The sequence below is a fragment of the Thyridium curvatum genome (assembly GCF_004353045.1).
Source record: "Thyridium curvatum strain D216 chromosome Unknown NODE_52_length_296666_cov_86.205578, whole genome shotgun sequence".
NCBI classification, from domain to species: domain Eukaryota; kingdom Fungi; phylum Ascomycota; class Sordariomycetes; order Thyridiales; family Thyridiaceae; genus Thyridium; species Thyridium curvatum.
In genome coordinates, this window is record NW_022156807.1 from 132501 (window position 1) to 149981 (window position 17481).

Genomic DNA, 17481 nt, shown 5'->3' on the forward strand with positions numbered 1-17481 from the left:
GGGTCTTGTGATTCATATTTGACAATAGTTTAAAGTTTTTCTGGGCATATATATCTAGGACGGTCGCATACATTACCATCGTCGTTGGATTTACCTCATGGCATAATGAGGATACTACAGTGCAAAGTCACACTTAACAGGAGTGGTCGAAAGCCAAGTCAGAAGTTCGGTAGGAGTAGATAAGGCAGCCATTCTCATTATCTGGTATCATAAGAAAGACGACCGGAAGATTACATCGTGACTAGAACAGGACAGAAAAAAAGGGCAAAGTCTTCTGTAGACGGAGAAATGTGGTAAGAGAAAAAGGGGGAAGAAACCCGCAGCCGACATCTTTTTTTCAGATCCTCGAGATCCCAAACTTTTTCTACCAGCCGCCGCAATTCGATCAGAGAAACACGCACAAGGCAGGTTGGAAAAGTGTCTGCCCATCGCTAACTGAGGATTGAACTCATCGAGGCACCGAGTTTCCAGGACCAATCCCCCCGTATGATCCCGCTGCAAGCACCCCCGAACATTATCGAGCGGATCGCCCAAGGTTCGAAGAGACAGCCATGCACTTCGCGAGTCAAGAGACCGCCGAGCACACCCCCGCTTAACGACGGCCGTGGCTGCGGACGGCGCTGCCCTGCATCTGCTCCAGCTCGCCCTCGAGCTGCTTGATCTGGGCGTGGGTCTGTTCGAGGTCCTTGTTGAGGCGGTCGCGCTCGGCAATGAGCTTCTGCTCCCATTGTCGGAATCGCTGCTCCTCAATCTTGACCTGCTCCGTGAACCGCTTGCGCAGGGCCTCCTCCTCCTCCTTGAACTTGGGGTTGTCGAGCTTGCGCGGGCGGGCCTCGCCGAACTTGCGGGTCTCCATCTGCTGGGCGCGGTAGGCCTCGTAGTGCAGCTCCTCGGTGGTGTGGATAAGGTCGAGCATGTGGGTGCGGATGAGGATTGACCTCAGCTTCTTGAAGTCGCAGTGGTCCTCGTTCTCGACCTCGGCGACACCCCACGAGTACTGGCGGCCCTTGACGATGCGGCCGTCGCCAGTCTTGACGTCCTTCTCCGAGCCGATAACGGCGAAAGGCATGGCAGCCATCAGGCTGCGGGCGTGCTGAGCGGCAGCCTCGTCATCCTCCTCAATTGGCGGCTGGTAGATCTTGATGCTCTGGGCCTCAATGACGGCACGAATCTGTTTTGGATATGTCAGTGTTTAGGGCTACAATCACATAACAACTCGTACGCGGATGGGAGGACGTACGCGCTGCTTGAACTTGGCCAGGTCGGCAGGGCTGAGAGTGTCAGCCTTGGCGATGACAGGGATAAGGTTGACTCTGGAGCAGAGGCGCTTCATGACCTCAATGTCGAGAGGCTTGAGGGTGTGGCCAGTAGGGCGGATGAAGTACAGGCAGGCGTGGACACGCAGGTCGATCTTGTCCTGGCGGCGGGGCTGCTGCTCCTGAAGCATGTAGGACTCGTGCTGGTCGTCAAGGAACTCGATAATGGGCATCCACGAGTCCCTGTTGTTGACATAGTCGCCGAAGCCGGGGGTATCAATGACGGTGAGGCGAACTTGAGAGCTATCAGTACATCATTGTCCGAAGACGCAGGCGCCAGTGTTTCTCGTAGGTGTCAAGAAAGCATACCCTTGAAGAACTTCTCCTCGAGCTCGGCCTTGGTGATCTCGATCTCGACAGTCTTGTCGACCTGCTTCTGGTGTCGCCGCTTGTGGTCGGCATAGTTCTTGATAGTGGTGGAGAACAGGGTGTTGATGAAGGTCGTCTTGCCCAGACCGGACTCGCCAGCAACCTGTTACTTTTGTTAGATGCAAGGCGCTCACAGAGGCAGAAGAATAGTATGGCGAGGTGTACGGACCATGATCGTGAAGGCGGCTCCTCTCTTGGCGACAATTTTGTGCCGCTGGTTGGGCAGATTGGCAATGCCAATCGGTGAGGCGCTCTCAGCAGGTGCGGGGGCCATGATGAGCGATTCGATTAGACAGGAGCAGTAAAGTCAGAGGCTCTAGATGAGGAATGGAAAATCGGAGGGGACCCGATGAAGTTTGAAATGGAAGAATTGGCTGGCGCAGGCTCAAAACAGACCAGGAAGCAATTAATTGTTGACGATTTGGAAGGGCTGGCAGCTCGTGCTTCAGGGGAGAGGAAGGTTTCCCCATGCAGACTGCCAAATTTCCAGATGCACGGGCCATTGGGGGGGGGGCAGGGGGGTGGGCGGCGGGTGGTGAGAGGAAAGGGACCACTCATCAATCATCCATCCACTCACTGAGCAGCACTATGAACAGGCTGGCCGAACCCTCTGGGCGCCGGCTAGCGCCCATCATTAAAGCCCCCAGGCTTCTGGTCGGAGCTCCCCAACTGCTGTGGTACCCCTATTTCCGTGCCCCCCCTCCCACCAGTCCCGTTCTAACGTCTGGTCCTCTAGCATTTTAGGTAAGGCAGGCCAGGACTCAAAGCGCTCCTTGGCGCCCACAGATATCGGTGCCTGTCAGTAGCGGTGTGGATCCTAAACTGCCCTGACCGCCTTGATTGAAACGCGCTTTGCCTCAGGCAGTCTAGCGTCGCAGGAACAAGGAATATCTTAATCACCGACCCCGCCAAAAAGTTCAGAAAAAAATTGGCTGTAGTTTGGTTGGAGCTCCAGCAATCGGCAGTCTTGGTGGTTCTGATATCGATAAGTCGAGATAGACTGTGATAAACTGCATTCTTTTTTCCTTCACAACTTCAAGACAGACATGGGCAGCACGAGGTGACCATGAAGACAGATTTCAAGGTAAAGACCATTCTGTAACACAATGTTTGCGTACAGTGCATAAACTGACAATCGATCAACCTTAGTTTTCCAACTTGCTTGGAACTGTCTACTGCCAGGGCAACCTGCTCTTCAGCCCAGATGGCACCCACCTCTACTCGCCTGTCGGAAACAGGGTGACAGTCTTCAACCTTGTAGAGTAAGAATCAAACTCGCGCCTTTGAACAGTATTGATCCTGTAGTTCTCTTTGAAGCTAATATTCTCTCCTAGTAACAAATCTTATACCCTCCCCTTCGCTCATCGCAAGAATATCGCCCGCATCGGACTTACTCCCAAGGGCAATCTCCTGCTCTCGGTCGACGAGGATGGCCAGGCCATCTTGACCAATGTGCCCCGGCGCATCGCTCTCTACAGGATCTCTTTCAAATCACCAGTCACAGCCTTGTCCTTCTCGCCGTCCGGCCGCCACTTCGTTGTCGCCCTCGGACGCAAGTTGGAAGTATGGCATGTTCCCTCGACACCGGACTCGAATGCTGAGGGCGAGCTCGACTTTGCCCCTTTCGTTCGCCATCATACACACACAGGGCACTTCGATGACGTCCAGCACATCGAATGGTCGAGCGACTCGCGCTTTTTCCTCAGTGCCTCGAAGGATCTCACGACACGGGTGTGGAGTGTTGACCCCGAGGAAGGCTTCGAACCCACAGTCTTGTCAGGCCACAGGCAAGCAGTCGTTGGCGCCTGGTTCTCCAAGGACCAAGAAACCATATACACCGTGAGCAAGGATGGTGCGGTCTTTGACTGGCAGTATGTTGGCCGACCACGGGCCGAAGACGAGATGGTCGACGAGGATGAGGATGATATGCGGTGGAGGATCGTCAATCGGCACTACTTCATGCAGAACAACACCAGTCTTCGATGCGCGGCATATCATCCCGACTCGAACCTCCTCGTTGCTGGGTTTTCCAACGGTATCTTTGGCTTGTACGAGATGCCCGAGTTCAACATGATTCACACCCTGAGCATATCGCAGAACGACATCGATTTTGTAACAATCAACAAGAGTGGCGAGTGGTTGGCCTTTGGCGCTTCGAAACTTGGTCAGCTGTTGGTTTGGGAATGGCAGTCAGAGTCCTACATTCTCAAGCAGCAGGGACACTTCGACTCGATGAACTCGCTTGTCTACTCGCCGGATGGACAGAGAATCATCACTACGGCCGACGATGGCAAGATCAAAGTGTGGGATATTGAGTCGGGATTCTGCATTGTGACGTTTACCGAGCATACGAGTGGCGTCACGGCGTGCGAATTCGCCAAGAAGGGCAATGTCCTCTTCACGGCGAGCCTGGACGGGTCGATCAGAGCTTGGGATCTGATCAGATACCGAAATTTTAGGACGTTCACGGCCCCTACCAGGCTATCGTTCACCTGTATGGCTGTCGACCCAAGTGGAGAAGTGGTGGCAGCTGGGTCGCTTGACTCGTTCGATGTTCATATCTGGTCCGTCCAGACTGGACAGTTGCTTGATCGGCTGGCAGGCCACGAGGGTCCCGTCTCTGCCTTGGCCTTCGCACCCAGCGGCGACGTTCTGATAAGTGGTAGCTGGGATCGCACCGCGCGGTTGTGGTCTATTTTCAACCGCACACAGACGAGTGAGCCGCTTCAGCTGCAAGCGGATGTGCTCGACGTGGCTATCAGGCCAGACTCCCAACAGCTCGCAGTCTCGACACTCGACGGCCAGCTTACCTTCTGGTCTGTGTCTGAAGCGGAGCAAGTCTCCGGTGTAGATGGTCGCCGGGACGTCTCGGGAGGCCGCAAGGTGACAGATCGTCGAACAGCGGCAAATGTGTCAGGAAACAAGAGCTTCGGTACCATCAGGTATAGCGCCGATGGCAGCTGTCTCATTGCAGCTGGAAACAGCAAGTATATCTGCCTTTACTCAGTCACTACCATGGTTCTCCTGAAGAAGTTTACCGTCAGCGTCAACCTCTCCCTCTCCGGCACCCAGGAATTTTTGAACAGCAAGCTTCTCACAGAAGCGGGACCTGAGGCAGACATCGACGACCAGGATGCTTCGGACCGTGAGGGTCGGATGGACAAGTTGCTCCCGGGTTCCAAACGTGGCGACCCATCGGCAAGGAGACAGATGCCCGAGGTCCGTGTCACAGGTGTTGATTTCTCTCCTGCAGGAACGGCTTTCTGCGCAGCTTCTACCGAAGGTCTGCTTATCTACTCTCTCGATACAACTCTGCAGTTCGACCCCTTCGATCTCAATATGGAGATCACCCCCGCTTCCACTCTGGCCGTCCTCGAGAATGAGAAGGACTACCTGAAGGCGCTCGTCATGGCCTTCCGCCTGAACGAGGCAGGGCTCATCAAGCGCGTCTTCCAAGCCGTCCCCTACACGGACATCCCTCTCGTTGTGGAGCAGTTCCCGACGGTGTATGTGCCCCGTCTGCTGCGCTTCGTGGCCGCGCAGACCGAAGAGTCGCCACACATCGAGTTCTGCCTGCTGTGGATCAAGGCCCTCGTCGACAAGCACGGCGCCTGGCTGACGGCCAACAGGGGCAAAGTCGATGTGGAGCTGCGCATTGTGGCGCGGGCCATTGGCCGGATGAGGGACGAGATCCGGAGGCTGGCGGACGAGAACGTGTACATGGTGGACTACCTCGTGGGCCAGTCTGCCAGCGTGGACGAGGAGGACGGCGGCGCAGTCAAGATGCTGGATGGCACGGGTGAGGTCAAGCTGCTGGGTAATGGGCAAGGGAAGAAGCCGGCCCTGGCAACTGTGCTCGGCGATGAACAGGTGTCTGAGGACGAGGAAGAATGGGTTGGACTTGACTAGTGGACATCTTTGCGTGTTGAACTTGGGAGGTTGGGAAAAGTAGGGGAGTCTTCATCTAGCATATCGGTCCGGGCTGGGTGGACAGGCGTTTTGATACCAAATAGAAGCATTTTCATCCCTTCACATACACCTATCTTCAAGAAGCAGGTGTTTATTGGCTGGTATTTGCATTCGAAAACGGTAGGCAGTCTGAGATACTATGGACGTCAACAACCGCACAAAGAGGATATCATTTCAAGTTTCAAGAGCTTCCAAAAGGAATTGGGCAGGCTCTCCATACCCGCAACCCGCAACTCTTCACAACTTGGGCTGGTCCGGAACGTCCTGTTCCAGGTGCGTCAGTCTATCATTTCGAGGCCTGCGGAGAAGAGTACTCACCTTCCAAGCGGTCTCCAACCCGGTGGTCCTCACCCACTTCGCCCCAGGCGCCGTCACCGAGTCGACAATCAAGCGGAGGAGCCTGTCCCACATCTCCTCCCCCTTGATCCGGAGCCGTTCGTCGTTCTCGAACCGCCCCCCCTCCCCCCCCTCCGTGAGCTGCCGGCAGATCGCCGTCGCGCGGGCGAGCTTGATGGCGTGCCCGTCGTCCTCGAGGTCGTGCAGGCGCGCCGCGATGCCCGCGAGGCGCTCCCCGGAGCTCTGCACGGGGCGGGCGTGCGGCGGCGCGACGGTCCGGCCGTGGTCGTCGTCGTCGCGGGGCGTGTACGACGCGATGCGGTCGAGCGAGGCGGGCGGGGCCGCGCGCGCGGCGTACTGCAGGAGGTCCATGCGGATCTTCCACTCGAGGATGCGCGCCTTGTCCGCGGCGGCGATCCAGGGCGCGGCGTTGACGGTGAGGAAGATGGGGGCCGAGTTGACGTGGTGCCTTTTTGGGGTGTTGTCAGCGTCCCCCCTCTTTTTCTTCTTTTTTTTTCTTTTTTGAAACAGCACGGCTATGACAGGGGGAAAAGGGGGGGTTGTGTTGGTAATGGGCTTACATGAGGAAGAAGTCGAACTTGGGATACTTGGGCGGGTGGACGGCGGCGCTGGCGGCGACCAGGACGGCCGCGTTGAACATCTCGGCCGTGCGCGCGTCGAGCTCCTCGGGCCGCACCCTGACCCGGCTCGCGACCTTGATGATCTCGTCCTTGGCGCGCACGAGGACGCCGTCGCGGACCTTGTTGGCGTCCCCGTCGTGGGCTGCGGCGGCGAGCTTGGGGTCGTTCCGGACGGCCTCGTAGAGGGACAGGATGGGTGGCATGGCGGCCGAGGAGGAGGCGGCCGCGTTCTGCTCAGAGACCATCAGGAACTCGCGGAGGTCGTTCTTGTGGACGCAGGTCTGGGCCAGGGCCTCCGCGACGATGGCGGGCTGCTTCCACTCCAGGCCGTACATGAGCTGGATCAGGGGGTGGAGGAATCCTAGAGGGATCATGTCAGCAAAAAAGAGTTGTAAATATCTCAAGGAGGCAGTGCGCCTTTTTGTCTCGTACCGCCAAACAATCTCACGAGCAGGTCCTCGGCCTTGGCATCGCGCTTGAAAAGGTGCTCGTTGACGACGTGCTCCCAGCCATGCCGTTCCATTTCACGCTGGAAGAAGACCAGGAAGTCGGGATAGTACTTCTCGTTTCCGAGATACTGCTCGGCATGGGCCCAGTCCCTGAGCTCCTCGGGCACTCTGTCGTGAGGTTTCAGGGCGTGCCGCTGGTAGTTTGCATTGCCGTCCCACGCCTTTTGAAGAGAACTAGGGCCAGCTCCTGTTCCGAACAGGGAGAGCAAGTGATGGGGGATCTTTTGTGTGGTCAGAGCCATGACGAAGGCGTTTGATGATTATTGTGAGATGGTGATGTGGACTTACATGGTTATGAAAACCATCGTCGTTGAAGAATACATGGTGTTTCTATCAAACCGTAAGTAAACATATTGATCGATGACAACAAAAGCCTTCTGTCATGCCTGAAGATCCTCTTGGAGAAGCTCTGACGTCTTCTCAGCGGTTTCTTTGTCCTGTTTGAACTTCCACAGCCCGCTGTCCTCGGGCACAACATGAACCTGATATGGGGTAGCCATGCTTTCTGATATTCGAGATGCAATGAATCGACGCGAGAAGAGTCGTTGTGTTGTGTAGTGACTTGCAATGAGTCTTGCTGTCCTGGACCAAAGGGACATCCGGATCGGACCAGCGACCTCTTATGTAGACTATTTCGGAGCAGTATCATACAAACAGCAGAACAACTTCGTGGTATGTGGCATGAGGCCAAGGCTTGTTCTCCGAGTCTCCGAGTTCTCTCGGAGAGGCCGATGACAAATATGAGTTGAGATGCTTGAGACGAGGTTGCAATGCAGGCGCAGACCGACGGACTCAAAGTACATTCGAGATGCTTGGCATTTGCATGCGGGTTGGGGAGACGAGACAAGTTGCTTCTCAGCAGAACGAAAGGCCACTTCTAGATCTATTTGGTCTGGCTACGTTGAACTGCGTGACAATGATGTGGGATGGATGATTGGACGGCCAGAAGGGCCGCCGCAATCCGGTGCACACGGCCGAGAAGGGCCCTACGTTGAGATGCTTCGCGGAGGGATACCGTAAGCCGAAGAAGCCATTGATCCTATTGGCAGTTGCCACCGCGGTTCGTGAAGGTTTCCCCAGATTCTGTCACCGATGGGTGGACGAGGTGACATCATGTCGACGCGTTAGGCTGCACAAATGGGTGCACTAAACTTGTTCGGGGCGGCAGATGGCAGTTCGTGCAAGCTCACGCGTGCATTTGCTTGACAAGCTCGAGTGCTTACTTTGTAATTACTAATCTCGACGGCCTCGCGACCATCGCAGAGCTCGTAAGGCCGAGCAAGTGTGAGCGGTGCGGCATTCACGATGCGTCCAGCAGCAGCAGAAACAAGTCAAGTACTCCGTGGCTTCATTCGCAGACGGCACAAACCCCAGCTATGAAGATTGGAACCTTTACCTCGGTCCCTCTGCTTGTTGTCCATCGTGGAGTCCGGACATGAAGGTAATTTGCCCAACGACGGACTGACTCTTTTTTGACTCTTTTTGAAATTGGCAGTCAATGTGGACACACCAGCCCATGCTTCCAAGACTCTTAACATAGTCTTCTATTCGATTTCCGCTGCGCACTGCCGGCATCTTTCTCAGCTCACGCAACGGTGCGGCTGCGATGATCCCCGGTCCGCTCCCGCCTAGTACCAGAAGAATATTTCCCGAGTGGAAACGCTTGTGGCTTGGCTCGCCCGCTGGTGCATCGAACGTTGTTTCACCAAACGAAACAACGGCGCCGCGTGCTGTTGCGTGCGTGCTGTCTGCAGAGATGTGCCAACATCACCACCAACCCGCGAGACAAGCCCTCAGCTGTGGCTCTCATCTCGGCAGATCGTGCGTGCCTACAAGTACACCACCTTTCTATATTTGTTCCTTGCCCACGCCATCGTATGTGTTGGACTGTGCCATCGGAGCGTTTCAAGAAGCTCCCCTGAGACCACCGCCCGGGAATGGCACCTCACAGGCGCGCCACGAGGCGTTTCTCCTCTCTCTCCTGGACCCATGCTGTGCCATGGATAAGATCCCTGCTCGCCGACCAGGGATCCCGGCCTCACATCAACTCCTTGCCTTTAATTTAACAGAAACCCGTTCTTTGACTGTTCGTGATACAAACAGGGCAGACCCGGTCTGGCGAAATCACGAGCCTGGGAAGAATTAGGCCCCGGTTGCAATAGAGGCACGGAGTAACTCACTACTTCATGGAGGGCTCCCACTTCCGCTGTGCTATTCCTCGACCCCAGGGAATATTACAACCATGTATTTCCGATTCTTTCTTCTCATTTCTGTCTTTCTAGAAGCCTAGATGAAAATAGAAGGAGGACACAGAGAGCACGTAGAGCGTTGCTCCCTTTACTTTTCTCACACACGATAGCGTTTATGCTCAAAGCTTCCTAGATCTTTTGACACTTTTGTTTGATTCCCTCATTCTTGACCGTTTTTTTTTTCCCTCTTCCCTGTGGGGAAGGCTCTTGATGTCGGTTTCCGGGTCAGTCTCTATATACCTATATCTCACGAAAAGTCTCGGCGGCGTCTTCCCAATGAGGACCTCCGCCCACTATGCCGGCTTCTTCTCCATAGCCTCGATCCTGCTCTCCTTCTGCCAGCTCTCGAGGAGCCATCCTATAGAGCCCAGCAGCTCACCTCCCACTCCAGACTCCCCCAATCATGAAGGTGAGCAAGTAAACTATTCCAGCCGTTATCTGCGCGACCTCAAGACGAGCAAAAAGAAAAAGAAGAAAAGCTAACATCACCATACAGACTCTCTCTCCTCATCCTTCACCTCTGTTGTTGTCCTCACGCACCTCCTCGAGAGGAGGGAAGACGCCACCACACCGCCCTCTCCGCCCTCGCCCACCTCCTCCACGTCCATGAACCTGCCCCTGCCCCTCGGCGCCGTCATCGGCATCGCCGTCGGCGGGCTCGTCCTGCTCGGCCTCCTCCTCGGCCTCGCCCTCTTCGCCCTCGACAAGAAGCGCGGCCGCATCCGCGCCCTCGAGTCCCGCCTGACGAGCGCCGCCTCCTCCTCCTCCCCGACGCGCAAGGGGGCAAGGCGGCAGCAGCAGCGGGGGGCCTCGGCGCTGCCGCACGCCTGGCGCGGCGACTGGTCCCGCGACTGGTCCCGCCGGGGCAGCTCCGGCCGCGGCCTGGGTTACCACGTCCACGTCAAGGGCAACGCCACGCCCACGGCCTCCGTCTTCGGCTTCCACTTCGGCAGCTCGTCGCCCAACGTGCACTCCCCTGGCGGCGGCGGCGGCGGCGGTGGAGGAGGAGGAAAGGGAGAGGCCGCGAGGCAGTCGGTTGCTTCGACGACGCTGTAGAAAAGGAGGAAGCAGGAGAAGAAGGCAAGGTTGGTTCAGCATTGGCGCGGAGTTCTGATTGTGTTCATGACACATGGCTATATTTTATTATTTTTGGACCGAATGAAGCAAGCATCCCCCCCCTTTTTTTTTAACCCTCTGTCGGTTCTATTTCCCCTCTTGTGTTTCTTGGTCGTTCGGACCAAGCATGGCATGAAGCGAGCAACGCAACGTCTTTCTCTAGAAGCGAGACATACACACATACATACACCGTTTTGGTATTTCAAATGTACATAGTTATCATCATACCTTTCTCAAAACCAAAGTGCAGAGCAAGAAGCTCACTTGATGTGCTTTCTTCTTTTTTTGCTGTCTCTTTGTTTATTTCTTCTGATTCTGGCAATTCTATCTAAGTAGACGTATTCGCTGGTTGTCGAAAATGATCTGCTCGTTCTTCTGCCGCTTCGTCCTTCGTCCTTCTCTGTCCAACAGGTAGACAAATAGACAAACCCACAGCTCTTTCTCTTATATAAAGCAGACGTATTGAGCTGTGGCTGGTGTATCTGTCTAGGGTCTCTTCTCTCGCTCTTGTTCTTCGCTTGCCATGCCATACATATCTGGATCCCAATCCCGGGCAGCTGCGGGCTGGCCTGCTGATCTTAACCACATTTAGAACACCCGTCGCTATGCTCTGCTAACCCTCTCTATGCCTGCTCGGACTCCTGCGGTCTCTCTGCTCGGACGACCGCTCCCGTATAAGCCTCTTGCTCGTCGACGCGTCGTAGCCGATCACATGCGTCAAGTAGTATAACCTGCAGGCAAGAAAAATCATCGATAAGTATACATACGTGGTGGGTGCATCAATTGGCTTGGACATGACAGGGGAGAAAAAAAAAAACTCACTTCTCCTCATACGACTCCTTCTCCTTGAGGTCCTCGAGCCCCTGCTGGCACTCCATCCACGCCACGGCGCGGCGCTTGGCGTCGACCCGCTTGACCGTGACCTTGAACCGCCCCGTCACGGGCCGGTGGTCGCTGACGCGCACCTCGTGCCGGCGGTAGTCGACCTGCTGGATGCGCGGGGCCGCGCCCGCGCCCCCGCGGCGCGGGCCGCGGTACAGCAGGCGGTCGCACCAGGCCGGCGACCGGCGCTTCTCGCTCGAGTCGTACGTGTCGGTGCCCACGTCGTACTTGTACGTCGGCGCGAAGGCGATGGGCATCTCGTCGAACGCGCGCAGGCGGAAGGCCGGGTTGCGCCGCCGCGCGACGAGCAGCTGGTCGCGCTCGAGCAGCTTGGCCAGGTTGCCGGCCTTGACGGCGTTGACGACCGTGTCGCGCGACATGGTGTCGATGCGGTAGTTGAGGTCGCCGTTGAGGATGCACAGCTCGTGGTCCATGATCATGGTGCCGTCGCCGCCGCCGACGTAGCTGTCGACGCGCGCCGAGGGGTCGCGCTCGGCGGGGAGGATGGCCGCCTCGAGGATGGCCGCCACGTCGTTGTGGCGGCTGTTGGCCTGCGACTGGCCCGCCGCCAGGTGGCAGTTGATGAAGCAGAGCGACGAGTCGTCGACCATGAAGCGCACGACGATGGCGCCCTTGTTGCCGTGCAGGCCGCCCATGCCCCGCTTGACCTCGGCGCTGCTCAGGCTGCGCACGCGGTCGCGGATGTCGGCCTTGACAAAGACGCAGGTGAAGAGGCCCACCATGTGCGCCGTCTGCAGGAGGTGGTACAGCTCGCCGCCCATGAAGTCGTCCAGGCACCGCACGAGGAAGTCGCGCCAGTCGCGGTACTGGTGGCTCATGCGCTCTTGGTCGGAGCCTTCCTTCTTCTTGACCTTGAGGAAGCGCTTGGCCGTGGCCGTCTTGTCCTCTAGATCGACGAGCTCTTGGAACCCGAAAACGAGAATGTCGGGTGAGCCGCTGCCTTGCAAGAGGTTCTTGAAGAAGTCGGCATCGCCGTCCGAGTACCGCAGACTGTTGGGCGTAGATGCGCCTGCATTCCACGTAAAGACAAGCGTCTTGAGCGTCTGGAAGTCGCAATAGGAGGTGTCTTTGGCTTGCATCTGGCCCTCTAGCCAGTCATCCTGCAATAGCCCGTCCCACACTCTGACTGCGCTGTCCGAGCCCAAGGACACAATCTGGTACCGGCCGAGCCTGTAGGAGCTGGATCGGTCGGCAATAATCTTGCAAATCGGGTTGTCATGGGCTTGCCAATCCTTCATCACGGTCCATGGCTGTTGGCTCATGTCGTAAACACATATCCTGCCGATATTGAACCCGGCCCACATGTAGCGTCCCACCCCTGCAAGGGAATTGATCTTGTAAGAGCTTACGTTCACTACACCCAAGCAAGCATAATCCTTCCTCGAGTAGATGGTCACCTTTCCATCGGCATGGCCAAAGAACACTTTGTCGGGATCAGAACTCAGCAGGGTGCCTGCTGTGACATCGCCAGCGCCCTCATGGGAGAGAGGCCGGACCAGTACCTGGAACTGGGCTTTTCCGTCCAATGTAGGGAGGAAGACTCGTATCTCCTTCCCAGTGGTATGCCACAGCTCGTCTCCAACAACCAAGGAGAACATGTGACCCTTGGGCATCCGGAAGGTTTGGTGAGGACCAGTGGTCATATTGGGCGTGCCCTCCTCATCCGGACCCCAGACATGTAGCGTGCCACCGTCGTCCAGCGTCCACAGCTCGTTGTAGTGCCGATAAATCTTGATAACTTCATGGCGCGCATGGGCCGTAGGTCTGGTCGCTGTCAGACTCTGCGTGGCGATGTCCGCTTCCATCAAGTCCCCGACATTGTTGCCAATCCAGACGCGCTTGCCCTCTTCATCAACATTCAAGCCAGGCTTGAAAGCAACAGACGTAGCCTTGACACCCTCGCCGTGGGCAAGACTCATGAGGAGTTCACCGTCTTTCAAACTCCAAGCTCTTGTGAGGTGACCACTGGTACATACGACATCGCCACACACATCAAAGATGCGGCAATCGTACTTTGTGGAGATCTCAGGCACGCCTTGTTTAGCATAGGGAGGTTGACGGTTGACATTTGACGGATCGGGGTAGGCCATCGAGATATCATTCTTGGCTGCCGCTGCCGCTGGCGTTTCTCCTCCGCGAGGCTCGCCGGGCTGCACCACATTCGAGGCTGATGGCTGGCGTATATCATTTGCATTTCTGCTTGGGGTTGGCCTGTTGTCCATGGTGGTAGCCCTCACGTGGGTGCGAGTTGGAGGTGGAGGATAGTGTGCTGATGCTGATGACGTAGGGGTCGGTGTTGACACCACCCGCTTCTGCTGCAGACTGGCTACATCTTCAATATTTGAGCTCGAGGTGACCAGACCTGGTCGTGGAGGCCGAGGTGGCGGACGTTCCGAGACTGTGCTGCTGCGCGTTAGGGGTTGCGCATCTGAAATGGTCTGGGGCCGGTTTGGCAGTGGCGGACGCTGCTCGCCGGTGGTCTGCGGCTGCATAAACCCCTTTCCAAGCCCATTGGCCTCTTGCCCCCTTTCTAGCCTCCTGCTTGCCACTGAATGATGCACTGGAGGTGGCTCAAACCCCGCTGGGATGGTCTTGGCCCTTGGCACAGCTTCAATCTGTGACCGGGGGCGTGGCCGAGTCGGCAAGGACGGCGGGATCTCCCCTTCCTCGCTCTTGGGACTATCAGGAGGGCTGCTGAACGGGGATCGCTTCTCGGTGAGGTGCGCTCTGCTCTCCAGCGCCGAGACACTCTCGCGAACCTGCGAGGCAGGGGACGGCAACCTGGGCTTGTCGGTCCTGTTGATGACTGGGGGGCCTGCCCGCGCCTCCCGTTCCCGTCGCAGTTCCACAGATCTCCTCGGCGGCGGCGGAGAGGGCGGCTGCGACGGGGTCAACCGTGGAGACGGCCGTGGCTCGAGAACGGGGGTGTGTGGGCGGCTGCCAATCTTGAACTGACGGGGTGAGCTGGCTGGCGATGGCTGCTTGACGACCGCGTCTGGGTTCAGGAGACTGGACTGATCACTTGTAGCTAGGTTCAACGCTCTGCCTTTGGGAGGGGATTGCGGAGGATCGACGAAGAGCGAAGGGGGCGGCGCTATCGGTCGAGGGCTGAGTGGCGGCGGGGGACCCAGCTTGTTGGAAGGGCGAGGGCTGGTTTCATGGCTGGGTTGATGTTGTGGCTGTAGGCCCGATGCAGAGAGATCCCTTGGTTTTGGCTTGACGGGTATAGCTGGTGGCTCTTTATGCGCGGCGCTCGCTTCTCGAAATCTGTCTGGCTTAGGGGCAGGCGAGATGGCACGAGGTGGGGGCTGCTGCGGCTGCGAACCGTTTTCGGTCTTGCTCATGTTCTCGAAGCGCGCCCTCAGGGACGAGACAGGCTTCTGCAGGCCATCCAGTCAGTATTCTGCCACGAAGTCGGGAGAGTGTGTCGGCAAGGGGGCGAGGGAAGGGAGACTCACGAGAGAAGAGCCATCTGGCCCTTCATTGTTGGAGGGATCCATGATGGTTGAGGACAAGGAAAGGTGGGGGTTCCCTCGTTGTCGTGCCCATAACACCTAATGATGATGGTCGCTGTCATAAGAGGATAAACATGTGCTCTGTTGCGAGAGAGGCCAGCCTGTTTCCGGGGTAGGTCTGGCTTCAGTTGGCGATTGCTGAGGTGCGCCGTCCGCCTGGGCGCCGGGTGTGTGGCTTGGCTCGCAACCCTCAAACTCGGCTCAAGTGACGTCGATTGTAAGTGCGTGCGATGCCAGCGGTGAGCAAGAGGGAGGCGAGGATGGCGAGGATCACAGATGAACGAAGGATAGGTATTTTGGGAAGCGAGCGACAGGTTCCGGAGTAATGAATCGTGTGCAGATGCTGGAGTGTGTAAGCTGGAGGGAAGAGTCGTCGTAATGAGGATTGCCATGAATGGTCGCGAGGCTAGCGGGAGGGACGTTGCTGCGAGCCCCGCCAGGGCAGTGCTGCTTGGTGTTTCGCCTTAAAAAAAGCCGGTGGGCGGGCACCTGTCTAGTGGGTTAGTGCCAGATTCAATGGGCACGGGAGTGGATTCCAATGCTGAGTACAGATGGAATTGTGACTTTGCAACATCTGACATCAGAAATTACCTTGGCAACTGTGTGGGCGGGTTTGGCTTTTCACTTCACAAGCCGGCTCTGTTTACTCAGCGACAGTGCTGGGCCGTGGCGATGCACAGAGGCTAAGACAGACAGACAGACAGACAACAGCGAGCCCAGTTCAAACATGCACCCATCCACCGAGGGTTCTGATAGGTTACCTGGCCTTTGGGACCGTTATGTGTGAGCTTGTACCGTGCATCGCCCGAGGTCCCGGTGTTTAGGTACTTGCCCAACTTACCTAAATACCTGCAAAGCTATTGAGGAATGGTGAAAGCGCTACTGACTGTCTTTCGCTTTTGCGCAGCAGGCAAGTCTGTATCCCCAATCTCAACTCCATACCTAGACCTCCCGAGATGTCCCAAAATGGAACTTGGAGGCGTCACTGTGATTCACTGCACCCTCTGCTAAACCCACGCTAAGAGCCGACTGTTCTAGCACGGAAGCGGTTAGGGGAGAGCTGCCAGAGTCCCCGCCTGCCACAGGCCTAGCTAAGCACTGTATCACACATCATGCCACCTGTGGGGGCTGCCCGAGCTCTCCCGAATGGTCCCCGGGCCTTGGTGGCCCAGTGCTCCTACGTCAAATAAAAAAAAAGGCCCGCCGCCTGCCGGCATTCAATTGATTGGATGGTGATGAAGAATTGCTTCCCTTTCTTTCAACCATCCAGGTAGCTCGACCATATCTCTCCAGTCCCTCTTATCTTTCCCCAGATCTATATCCTGGGACCTCCTCGCCTTTCAATTGCCCGCCTGACCCAAACCGCGACCGCATCCTTCTCGATCAACCATCAAGATGAACAATGTAAGTTGATATCATCATCATGATACCAGCTCACGACTCAGGCCCTGTACTGACCCTGGCTCTCCTCAACAGGTCAAGTCCTTTTGGTATGCCTTCCGGGTTATTGCGATGATCCCCTCGAAACGATCTCCTAACAGTGTTTACATAGGCTAGGTTGGGGTGCCCTTGTCGTCGGTACGTACTGCAGAGCGAGTCGTTGCGCCGGAACACCTTGCTAACCCATTCGCGACCGTACAGCCGGAGGAGGAGCCTACGTGTTCGCCAAGAGGCAGATCAATGCCGACCGACAGGCCAAAGCGATGGAGCAGCGGCGCAAGAAGGCCATGATCGAGTCCCTTGAATACTCAGACAACGTGCCCAACCGTCCGTTGTCCTCGGCTGCCATGGGCGGCTCTGCAATGGGCGGCTCAACGTTGGGAGGGTCCAATATGAACGGCGGGCCAGCGCGCACCGATACCGCCGGCTCTCCTAGTCAAGAGTCCAGCTCGGATCCGGCACCGACACGACACGCGCCCGCGACAGAAGGCCAGAGAGTATGGGAGAAGAGCAAGTACGAGAGTAGCACGCCGTTCAGGAGCACCAAGGGCGATCGGTTCTCTTGAGTACGGATGCTCTCGGGCAGGAGGACTGAGTTGATTTGGAGGCTACAGGGCACATGTGGCTCGGCTCGGAGCTTTCTCGTCTTCGAAGGATTAGGGACAGTCGGTCCCGATGTATTGTACAAGATTGATGAAGGGTGCTTTTTCTTTACCAGGGCCGCGGAGGGTGGACAGGCTTGATCTTGGGTCAGAATGACGCTTCATAGTCTACGTGTCCTTTCTTTTCGAGTTCCAATGAATTTATGCCACTTCCCTGACGGATCGCCTTGAGTTCTGTCATTGTATTCGCATCAGGCATATTGGAGATTGATGCGATGATATCAGTATCACTGGTCTCATGTGCTGGTCGGCGTGTGATTCGCCGAAGCCGATAAGCACCAAATTTTGAGGGCCCCATCACAATGCGCCGGCTCCAGTCTCAAGCTGATAAAGAGCTGCCTACCTTGCGGCGGACCAATGCCGCGCACGATCTCGAGCTTCAAGTCCAACAACACACTACAATCCCATTGTTCCACGGCTCCCACTTCGCACTTCCACCAAAGCCCCGGCTGGCGG

The 17481-nt window shown here is 56.8% G+C and overlaps 6 protein-coding genes across 6 annotated transcripts; 2 read left to right on the forward strand and 4 right to left on the reverse strand.

Annotated features, from left to right (window-relative positions):
• Positions 1-592: 592 nt before the first annotated feature.
• E0L32_008127 (uncharacterized protein) lies at positions 593-1959 on the reverse strand (the record flags this gene model as incomplete). The annotated part of the gene is made up of 4 exons (XM_031142947.1): positions 593-1171; positions 1241-1551; positions 1626-1788; positions 1855-1959. The coding sequence occupies 4 exons, from the start codon at positions 1957-1959 to the stop codon at positions 593-595; spliced, it is 1158 nt and encodes a 385-aa protein (XP_030992632.1).
• Positions 1960-2751: 792 nt separating this feature from the next.
• E0L32_008128 (uncharacterized protein) lies at positions 2752-5594 on the forward strand (the record flags this gene model as incomplete). Its single annotated transcript, XM_031142948.1, has 3 exons — positions 2752-2769; positions 2835-2947; positions 3020-5594. 3 exons carry the CDS (start codon positions 2752-2754, stop codon positions 5592-5594), a joined length of 2706 nt encoding a protein of 901 aa, XP_030992633.1.
• Positions 5595-5891: 297 nt separating this feature from the next.
• Positions 5892-7382, reverse strand: E0L32_008129 (uncharacterized protein; the record flags this gene model as incomplete). The annotated part of the gene is made up of 4 exons (XM_031142949.1): positions 5892-5918; positions 5973-6459; positions 6572-6992; positions 7064-7382. The coding sequence occupies 4 exons, from the start codon at positions 7380-7382 to the stop codon at positions 5892-5894; spliced, it is 1254 nt and encodes a 417-aa protein (XP_030992634.1).
• Positions 7383-9896: 2514 nt separating this feature from the next.
• Positions 9897-10520, reverse strand: E0L32_008130 (uncharacterized protein; the record flags this gene model as incomplete). Its single annotated transcript, XM_031142950.1, has 1 exon — positions 9897-10520. One exon carries the CDS (start codon positions 10518-10520, stop codon positions 9897-9899), a length of 624 nt encoding a protein of 207 aa, XP_030992635.1.
• Positions 10521-11323: 803 nt separating this feature from the next.
• Positions 11324-14908, reverse strand: E0L32_008131 (uncharacterized protein; the record flags this gene model as incomplete). The annotated part of the gene is made up of 2 exons (XM_031142951.1): positions 11324-14788; positions 14867-14908. The coding sequence occupies 2 exons, from the start codon at positions 14906-14908 to the stop codon at positions 11324-11326; spliced, it is 3507 nt and encodes a 1168-aa protein (XP_030992636.1).
• Positions 14909-16318: 1410 nt separating this feature from the next.
• Positions 16319-16929, forward strand: E0L32_008132 (uncharacterized protein; the record flags this gene model as incomplete). The annotated part of the gene is made up of 4 exons (XM_031142952.1): positions 16319-16327; positions 16400-16413; positions 16476-16501; positions 16565-16929. 4 exons carry the CDS (start codon positions 16319-16321, stop codon positions 16927-16929), a joined length of 414 nt encoding a protein of 137 aa, XP_030992637.1.
• Positions 16930-17481: the final 552 nt, after the last annotated feature.